The 10,483-nt window shown below is 36.1% G+C and overlaps 1 protein-coding gene across 4 annotated transcripts in view; it reads right to left on the bottom strand.

Moving 5' to 3' along the window:
* Nucleotides 1–1,440: 1,440 nt before the first annotated feature.
* LOC132307219 (uncharacterized) overlaps nucleotides 1,441–10,483 on the bottom strand; it is a 30,135-nt gene continuing 21,092 nt past the window's right edge. For all 4 annotated transcript variants that reach the window (XM_059804918.1, XM_059804921.1, XM_059804920.1 and 1 more), the window contains 5 exons: nucleotides 9,462–9,501; nucleotides 8,250–8,527; nucleotides 2,589–2,766; nucleotides 2,281–2,492; nucleotides 1,441–1,906 (listed from right to left, as the gene is read on the bottom strand). In XM_059804918.1, the coding sequence (XP_059660901.1) occupies nucleotides 1,610–1,906; nucleotides 2,281–2,492; nucleotides 2,589–2,766; nucleotides 8,250–8,527; nucleotides 9,462–9,501 (1,005 nt within the window). In that variant the 3' untranslated portion in view covers nucleotides 1,441–1,609. The remainder of the gene's footprint in view (nucleotides 1,907–2,280; nucleotides 2,493–2,588; nucleotides 2,767–8,249; nucleotides 8,528–9,461; nucleotides 9,502–10,483) is intronic.

The following is a 10,483-nucleotide window of genomic DNA, read 5'->3' as shown; positions in this document are numbered from 1 at the left end:
CCCAAAAACTTGCACAGCGGCTCATTTTGTCATTCCTATTCTTTCATCTTCTTTTGTTTTGTATGTGTCAGTGTGTGTGTTTGTCATTTTGAGTATTAAATGTAGGGTTCAAATAAAACATACAAAGGTGCACATTATTGTCCGGAAATCTGAAAGTTGAACTCTTATGCCATGTTTGTTACCACTAAATCGGCCATTTGGATTTTGAATTGAATTTTTTTTTTTTTTTCTAATCTTATATTCAAATCATCCATTCAATACTTTCAAATATAATATTAATCTCACTTATCAAAAAATATATATATAATATTAATCTCATATGAAAACGTCAAAGAAAGCGAATATGACATTGGAATTACCTAAATGGTCAAGTAATGAACTTAACAGTCAAATTCATTGTAAGATAGTGTGATTAACCAACTGATGGCATCTCCCATCATTAGAAATTCCAAATTTTTTTCCGAATTCTAAAAAAAATTAATAATAATAATAAATAAATAAAATAAAGTGTGCTAGACTTAATAGGAATCGACAGTAAACCCTAACTAGTGCATGACGATCACTGTTGCAGGCCTCACTTTTTTGGTTTTTGTCTCCATCTCCACCATGTAAAGTTGTCTAATCTCAATCAAGAAATGGATGGGTGGCACTACAATTACAATTTCAAGGCCGTATCTGTGGGCCTTGTCGACTGGATTTTGACCCATCCTTTGACGGGTCTCGGATCAACCATCTCATCACAATAACCTATCTATCATTTCCACATACTCTGTAACATCAAACATTTATGTTTGTTATGTCAAGTATGGGGAAAAAGAGTCATATTAGCAATTGAAAAGATGCTATTCTTCAGAAAATTCACTAATTTGGAAATATATTTTTATAAAATCATGCGTTTCAAAATATTTTATTTTTTCTCTTTTAGCAATTAAAGAAATAAATGTTGTATTTCTACACAAATATTTATTAGTATAGTTTAGACACTTGTATAGATGAAGGTATAGGCTACCGTATTCAGGAGCACCGAATTGATGTCTTATCCTCGAAAGGGAAGTGAACCAAATCGTAAATTGATGTATTTTCTTTGAAATGACGTCAATAGCTCGAAAGGGAAGTGAAACCAAATCGTGGAAATAGCGACAAAGCTTGATTAATCAAACAGTTACGAAGTTTTCAAAGGTCATTCATCTAAAGGAAAGCTATCCACATCTTGAAGCTAATGAGCCGCCACGGACTCTCTCTCAGCTGTCCCATTCGTTGGATGGTTAAGAACATCTACCTCTACTTGCACATCCAAAAAAAACAAATCAAGGCAGCCAAAAATTTTTAAAAAAAAATTGCAGAGATGATGTGCATGTCATGATCGAAATGTGTCACGCAGCTTGAGTTGATTGTCTCGTATCGCATGGCTCCGACGACACGAGGCATACAAACTCGAACGAATCAAATGAACCCAGGTCCCAAAAATTCTTGGAGCAAAATCTAGACGACACAAGGCATAGAATGGTATGTTACAATGAATCCAAAGCAATATCTAGACAATACCAAGCGTGTATCCCCATACAAGGAATATGAAAAAGAATCTATATTTACATGATTCGACCGTAGGTTAGTCACAAGAAGCAACAGAAAGTGCTACTCCAAGATCATTCGAGGTTCCACAGATATACATTCGATATGTTTCTATTTCTTTTTGATAACCTTTAGGAGTAAAGGCAGCATAGTAACTGCCCCGGACTTCATCGCTCATGGAAAATATGATCTCCCGTAGGATTGGTTCGTGGCCATTCAGAAGATTGCCCATGCTTAAAACTTTCCTCCATGATTGGTTGGCTGTGGGTGGAGTAAACATTTTAGCAACCACATCTCTCTCTTGTATCCTTACTTGTTGCTTCTTGTCAAACTCCTGAGGCCAAAAGAATAAATACAAGTATTAAAATAAAATTAATGAATGTCAAACAACTCAAATCAAGTTTTAACTATTGAGGGTGTTTACAACAAGAAGGATGGCCTAAAGGCGAAGGCTGAAGTGACAAGTAGATTGTTATAACAGTCTATCACTGCAAATCTTTTAAATTTCGAAAGAATTTATGCCTTTGCTTGAACGTGAAGCCGAATTAAAGTTTTTGGTCCATGTGGAGTATTCCCAATGCTAATATCATGAAACAAATGCTTAGGTTGTTTCTCTCAAATGGTTCAATATTGGAGCAGTTTCTCTCCACCAACTAAACAAGAGGCTGCAACACTACTAAATAGATCTCATCGCATTTGGAAAGTTACCGGGTGAAGTTCACCTCCCTCTGACCCCATCCCTAATTTTGGGAGGTAAAAGTTGTAGTAGTCGCTGAAAATTGCTTCAGACAGGCGTGGTGCTTGCAAGAACTTTCGATGAAGCGAAGCTGCAAGGATTAGTAACTTCTCAACATGTTTAAAAACAACACAAAGCCGTCTTAGATCTTCAGTAATTTCACTATTGACAGACAAACGATTTGCTGCAATGAAAAAACAAACTCTTTAGTTTCACGGACCTTCACTTACAAAGAAAGTACTATTGCAAATAAGATGAAAATATACAACAATGACAATACCCTGCAAAGGCTTCAAAGTAGAGGCCAAAGTAAGGTAAAGTTGCCCTATTTTCGTTGTCATCTGCTTTAAGTCACCAAAAGTAGTCCGGTTTAAAGTGTCAGCTGATGCTCGAAAGGCAGTACAAACCATTTGTTCCAGCAGTTGATGCGGTCGCAATGTTTCCAAATAATGAAGAACCTATGGAATTCGGGAGAACATGGTGGGTCAAGGTTCTAAATGCATAAAGGGGAAATTCTAAGAATGCGAATCACCAAAAACAAAAAGCATCAATCAAATAAGCACTTGTAATGGATATACTTCTTAATTTCCTTCTGAAAAGCACCATCCAATTAAAGCCAAATAATCAAACTATTTGTAAGACAATCTCCCATACGGGTCTAGATTGCAAATCTTATTCCTCTAAAGGGGATTTTTTATTTTATTTTGTTAGGTAAGTACTCAAACACACATTTCACAAATTGCCCACTACAGGACTCTAACCCCTCTCCTCCCTTGGAAGTTATACCATTGGGCTAATGTCCCCATGTAACTGGGAAATTAGTCAAACCAGAAAGAAAGTTGTCATTTTAATTTTCTTTTTTCCCCATATCCTATAATAAAATCATACATACTACTCAAATTTTCAGAGAAGCTGCAAAACCAAATTTTTTTTTTTTTTTTTCACAACTGATGCTGTATTAAAGAGGAAGAAATGAAGTACAGGTGCACAGAGGGAATACCCTCAGAGAAGGAAATGCCAGAAAATAAAATACAGCGATATAGAAAACCAAATATTCTTTGCATTATGCAAAAATACTAAAGCTTGGAACTCCAATCGTAATAGAAAATTCAAGAAGCATACACAACTCTGGTTGGGGGTAATTACATTGCAAAACTAACGCAGAACTGGAAATTACATTGCAAAACTAACGCAGAACATGCTAACAATAATAGAGGTAAATCGTGTATCTCACATGAAGAATGATAAGAACTTTCTGTAATCATGTTCAGGGCTGAATGAAAGTCTGATTTTGTAAACCCCTATATTTGAAATTTTATTTTATTTTATTACTATTAATTTTCTTTTCAAGATTTAGGTTATTCACTGTAGGTGTAGATTAGTTTATGCATAATCCAAACAAAGTATATTAACAAATTTAGTGATAGGAGAAATTTTAGTATATTATTATTATTTTTTTAATATAGTAGCTAAAAATTTCTAAGAGAAGTTCTGGAAATGTTTGTTCAACTCGCATACAAATGAGATTTTATTACATGGTCTGGGACAATCACAACCTGGCACGCAAACAAAAAATTGAATAAAGCCAACACATTTGCTTGCTTGTCGAGATGTGATTGGCCGGGAACATGTAGTCCCAAACCATGTAAAATTTTCTCCATAGCAAATAGGCCAACTAACACAGGATACAGAAAGTTCGATGTCTTTTGCATGATCAAGACCATATAACAAACTCATAAAAGAAATGTAGAAAATTTATGCACACCAATAATATTATGTTTTCACCAACCAGCTGCTTAAACAAAAATCAATTAGAAAGATTTCAATGCATTCTGACTCTGTAAACTTTGGAAGCCTATTCTATCTTGCAAGATCTAGCTCGTGTGATACCACTTTCCTATTTCTTGTTTAATAGAGAAACGATCCCACTTTTGCAACAATAATCTTGTACAAAAAGAGAAACACGAGTTAAAGATATAATATATGTGTGTGAGAATTAATAAATTTATAGCTATGGCACATCAAGTGGACCGCATTTTTGAAATGTGTAATTTGGATCTTGTTCTCTCAGGTACAAACATTTTTGTACATTGGTTGTACTACTTGAGATTGTTGTCAGGGGCGGAGCCAGGATCTTAAGGTTGGGGGGGCAAAAATTATAAGCAACATTACCTAGCTAGAACTTTTAAATATATATATATATATATATATTACGTAGCCAAAAATATTTTACTATTCATTATATTCATACAAAAATATATCTATCTAAACTTTTGCCAATTTATTTATAAAAAAAAAAAAAACACTAGTTATTTAAAGCTCCAGGCCCGGATGGTTTGACTATGAGTTTCCTCCTGGAAAGCTGGGAGGTGGTCAAACAGGAGATTATGGGCACTTTTCATGAGTTTCATTCCACTCGAAAGTTCGAAAAGTCGCTGAATACTTCTTTTATTGCTTTGATTCCTAAGAAGGGGGGAGCTTCTGTTATTAAGGACTTTCGACCTATCAGTTTGATTGGGTGTTTGTATAAGTTCATCGCCAAAGTCTTGGCCTCAAGATTGAGGGGGGTTTTGGACGGAGTCATTTCAGAGTCTCAAAATGCATTTATTGGGGGCAGACAGATTCTGGATTCCTCTCTTATTGCCAGTGAATGTGTGGATTTTAGGCTTCGTAGCGGCGTTCCAGGAGTTTTGTGTAAGCTAGACATCGAGAAAGCCTATGATCATGTTTGCTGAAATTTCTTGTTCTATTTGCTTGAGAGGATGGGTTTCGATGAGAGATGGAGGAAATGAATTGTTACTTGCGTTTCCTCTGTCAGATTCTCGGTGCTGGTTAATGGATCCCCGAGGATGGGTTTCGGTGAGCGATGGAGGAAATGGATTGTTACTTGCGTTTCGTCTGTCAGATTCTCGGTGCTGGTTAATGGATCCCCTTCGGGGTTTTTTGGTAGTTCTCGTGGTTTGAGGCAAGGAGACCCCCTCTCCCCTTTCTTGTTCATTATTGTTATGGAGGTTCTTAGCAGGCTGATGAGGAGGGCTGTTACCTTGGGGCTTTTTCGAGGCTTCAAGATTGGTCCTGAGGCAATTCATCAATTGGAGATTTCTCACTTGCTGTTCGCGGATAATACATTGGTTTTTGTGAGGCAGAGGTGTCCCAATTGAGATACTTGAGATGTGTCCTGGTTTGTTTTCAGGTTGTTTCTGGTTTGAGAATCAACGTGGGCAAGAGTGTGCTTGTCCCTGTGGGGGAGGTTCAGGAGGTGAATTCCCTGGCAGCTGTTCTTGGATGTAGGACGGGTTCCTTCCCTATTTCTTATCTGGGTTTGCCCTTGGGGTCTCCTTAAGAAGGGTGGGTTGCTGGGACCAATTATTGAGCGCTTCGAGAGAAGGTTGGCTGGATGGAAAAAAACAATATCTTTCGAAGGGAGGAAAAGTTGCGCTGGTGAAGAGTATCCTGTCCAGCCTCCCAACATATTTCCTTTCCCGTTCCAGATTCCCTCTTCTGTTGTGAGGAGACTTGAGATGATTCAATGTAACTTCCGTTGGGGTGGTAGGAAGGAGGAGTTTAAGTATCATCTTGTTCGGTGAGGAGCAAGTTTGCAAACCTCTTAAGTCAGGAGGCCTTGGGATTCGAAGGTTGGTCCTATTCAACACGGCCCTTCTTGGCAAATGGCTTTGGAGGTTTGGCAGTGAAAGACAGACTTTGGAGGAAGATCATTGCTTGCCGATTTGGGGAGGATATAGGGGGTTGGTCTGCTAAACAGGCTAGATATGCTATTGGCGTGGGTGTGTGGCAGTCTATTGGAAAGGGTTGGGATGAGTTTTCTAAGCATATTAGATTCAGAGTCCAGGAAGGTTAGAGTGTCCGGTTTTGGGAGGATCCTTGGTGCGAGCAACATCCTTTGTGTCAATGATTTCCAAGGTTGTTCAGGATTGCTGTGAATTGTCATGCTTTGGTTCCTGACTACTATCGCCTTGAAAGCGGTAGGTTATCTTGGGATGTTCGATTCCGGCGAGCTTTCCAGGATTGAGAGCTGGATGATATCACTGCTTTTTTGGACCTTTTGTATCGACAGGAAGTGGAGGGCACTGAGGCGGACCTTTTGACTTGGGTGCCTTCTTCGCAGGGGACTTTTCAGGTCCGGTTTTTCTTCTTTTGTCTTTCCAGTTTTCAAGCCCCCTCTTATCCATGGAAAACGGTTTGGCATTCGAAGGCTCCTCTTAGGGTGGCTTTTTTTGCTTGGACTGCTGCTTGGGGCAAGATCCTGACTCTGGACAATTTGAGGAAGAGGAGATGTGTCATTGTTAATCGGTGTTGTCTGTGTATGACCGATGGAGAGTCTGTGGACCATCTTCTCTTGCACTGCCCAGTGACCGATGACTGTTGGAGCCTTATGTTGGGTCTTTTTGGCGTTCAGTGGGTTGTGCCTCAAACCTCACGGGATCTTATCGATATTTGGAGGAGACAGAGGGTGGGGGCTCGAGTTCGCAACTTCTAGAAGGCGTCTCCCCTCTGCATTTGGTGGTGACTATGAAAAGAACGCAATAGAAGATCCTTTGTTGGGGAGGAGTTACCCATTGGGGCTCTTAAGTATTCTATTATTTGTTCTCTTTTTAGTTGGGGCATGGGGAGAGATTGTTCTTTTGTTGAGGAGTTTTTGGACTTTTTGGGGTCTTTGGATCCTTCGGCTTTCTTTTTTTGCTCTTGGTTCTTGTACAGCTCTTGGGATGCGTTCCCCTTTTGAACGCTTTCTAATACAATTTTACTTATCAAAAAAAAAAAAAAAAAGCTTTCTTAAAAAACGCAAAGAAGATTTATGCCAAAATTATAAAAACTTTCAATTAAACAATTACACTTTAATTTATAAAAAAAGAAAAAAAAAAATCATGTAATACTTGCACAAATTAATAATCATTACACAGTATATCAATAAAAAACAAACAACAATAAATCAATTTTGACCAACTTAAATCATAGAATATTGGCAAGGTAAAAAAAAAAAGTGATAAATAAACATTGTTACTTTTTTAGAAACTCATTTGAGATTCAAAACAAAACTATCCTACAGTATTAATATTGAAAAATGCAGATATTGGATCTAGAAAGAATGCTATGTATTCTTAAAAACTACAAATCAATACAACAATATACCAAGTAAAATTTTGAGAAATTAAACTTTTGTAGAGATTAAGAAAATCATAACTAAATAGCCTAATCCAATCCAAAATTAAGAAAGCTAAAAAAATAAAAATAAAAATAAAAAACAGCCACACCCCCACACAAAAATACATATATACATACAAAATTTATATAGAGAGAGGAACAAAAAAACTTTGAGATTAACTTGGATTGCAGTGTGCATAAAAATCATTTACATCGATGAGAAAGAAGTGATTCCTTAGGTCAAATCAATACATGTGTGCAATGAAATAAGGGATTTTTTTTTTTTTAGAAGTTACAGTGAAATAAGGGATTGTAAGAGTATAATCTTTCTTTGTGCGTGAAACTTGTCTCCCTACACTCTTTTTCCCCCAGTAGAAAAAGGGCAAACAAATTCAAGTGGGGAACAAGCTAGACAAAACAAAAAGGTCAAAAGTGTGGATGAAAAGCATTAAAAAAAAACAAAAAAACGTGATAATAAAAAAATAATTTAGATTATTTTAAAAAATCATAAAATGTTAATGGCGAACACATAAAGAGTATCTAACTAATTTAGATTATATATAAACTATCTTTTGTTAAATGCTAATTAAAGAAAGAAGTTTTTTTTTTCTTGGGGGGGCCAAGTATAGATTTTAGACCATACATGCTATACTATTTTTATTTTATCATCCACCTTGACTAAATCTTCTAGACCAGGAAAATGAGAAAGGATGAAAGATATGTCAGTTTAAAAATAAAAAATGATGTCAAAATAGTAAACATTTCCAAAGAAACTTACCTTTTCTCCTTCTCGATTTGGATCCAGAAGTGGCTTCTGCTCAGAAACTGGCAAAGCAGGCACGTCATTCCAAATTTTTCGCCATGAATTCCCATGCTCGGACATTCTTTCCGAAAGTCGTCCTCGAGGCAGCCAATCATTTTTTAAATCTTCCATTGCATCATTTTTGGATACTCCACCTTTCTCAATGTCATCATTCTCCCAATCTCTAGGTGAATGCCATCGGATAAAATCTTCAAAAACAGCATCTGGATTTGCCGCTTTAAACGCTGACATATCTAATTCAGAATTCAAAGGCAATAATACAAAATTAATTTTATTGCAAAACAAAAGGATATAATCATTCTCTAAAACTGTAAGCAATACTTTGGAAAGACAGATCCATCACACATGCTCCATAAAACTATAGCTGTGAAACAAAAAACAGAGTTAAACAAAACCAAACAACTCATCATGTTTAAACAAACAAGTATGAAAATTTTTGGCCTAGCTTCAGGGAAAAATAGAATCTGATGTTATATTAGTTGGGAAAAACTGAAAAGACACATATTTAGCATTTGAGTCCATAAGAATTATCTAAAAGAATCCAGTCTAATGTGGAGCTAAATAGTTCCTGCTTGCATTTGGAAGGAATAAATTTCGAATATCCACCTTTTTGGTCTTTCTGTAGCAAACCCAAACAGTGCCTCAGATGAGCAGGATCTAGAATCCCCTTTTCAACTTTGAAAAATGTCCTTTGTGAAGACCCTATGTTGGAAATCTCTTTCATGGCCATTTAACAGAAGCTATTTCTGATGCGGTGCATGCATTAGTATAAAATCATCAAAATTCTCAGAACTGTACTTAGTTATGAAAAATGGTCTATAAGAAGCTGTTGAAACATTCAACTAATGGTATTAACTTCCAATTCAATTAATAAATAATCCTTTGCAGAAAACCTTATTTAAATTATTCTGGGCTGAACTACATGAATACGTTATGCCTATCCATTTGATTAACCATTCCATGGCAAGATCAGATGGCCCAACTCTTATCTCAGTGAATAACTCCCCACCCCCAACCCTCGATAGATGCGAAAGATATATTCCTTTTATGCAACATTTTGTTTGGGGGTTTTGTTTGCGCACGCGTGTGTGGAGGGGTACAAATGTCAACTTAAGATGAGATGCAAAATTATCTGCCAAGTCTAATATAAACCTGATAATTTATTACCTGAAGATAATATATCTCTCTCCAATTGAGCAGAGAAGTTCTGCAATAAAATGATACAGTGTTTTCACGATTAATATAAAATATAGCAATTAAAAAAATATGGACTTCTTTATCATACAACACTTGAATAAAAACAGAAAGAAACATCATACTAGATTATATTATATCCCTATAAAAGGGAAAAAAAAGAAAAGGGTTAGTCAAAGGAGAGTTGTATTGTTGGCTAAACGAGTAGTTGCCTCAAAATAATTTTCTTGCAAACAATAACTAATAACAAAAATCCAACTTTCCGAATACAAAATAAAGGACCACTTTCTAAGAATCTTTCATTCTTTACACGGCTTCTGAAAAATTTATCAATTTATAATAGGAAGTATAAATCAAATTTTCCATCAAAATTAGTGCAAGTAAATTGGTATTTCTAGGTCAAAATAGCTAAAGATGCAACCTTCATCATATCTCATTTATTGAAAAAGATGTTAAGTGATAATTAGTTACTGTAGTGTTAATACAACCTACTGAGATGGAAAACAGGGAAAATAAATAAATAAATAAAGGAGGGAAGAAGAAGACAGTAGTGACAGTATTAACAAGTTCCCTATGACGGTTATGATTATCTCATTACTTACATATCAATAAATAAAATATATCATTCTATTTGGAAATTGCATGAAGATCATATTTACAAACTAGAATGTGAATATCAATTCTAACAACCAACTAAAAATCGGTGGAAATTTGAATAGTTAGTTAAAAGCAAAATAATATGCAGACCTATTCACCCCTCTCTAGATCAAAGTCACCGCTCACTCTCTGACACATCAGAGCCTTGGTTAATGGTCTAGCGCACTAGTTCCAATGTTAGTGAAGATATGAATCATGTATAAGATTTATATCAAGTGCCACAGAGAACATTCATTACAGAAACTTCACAGGAGCAACCATACTTCAAAGAAACCATGCTCTAAATTGTGAGAAAAAAGGTCAGGTCTCTATGAATTTCCAGTGAAGAGAGACAGGCT

The sequence above is a fragment of the Cornus florida genome, unplaced genomic scaffold (assembly GCF_030987335.1).
Source record: "Cornus florida cultivar Cherokee Brave unplaced genomic scaffold, ASM3098733v1 CherokeeBrave_3.0.0_Hap2_Chr05, whole genome shotgun sequence".
Taxonomy (NCBI): domain Eukaryota; kingdom Viridiplantae; phylum Streptophyta; class Magnoliopsida; order Cornales; family Cornaceae; genus Cornus; species Cornus florida.
Note: the sequence above shows the minus strand (reverse complement) of the source record. Positions and strands in the feature narration are given on the sequence as shown.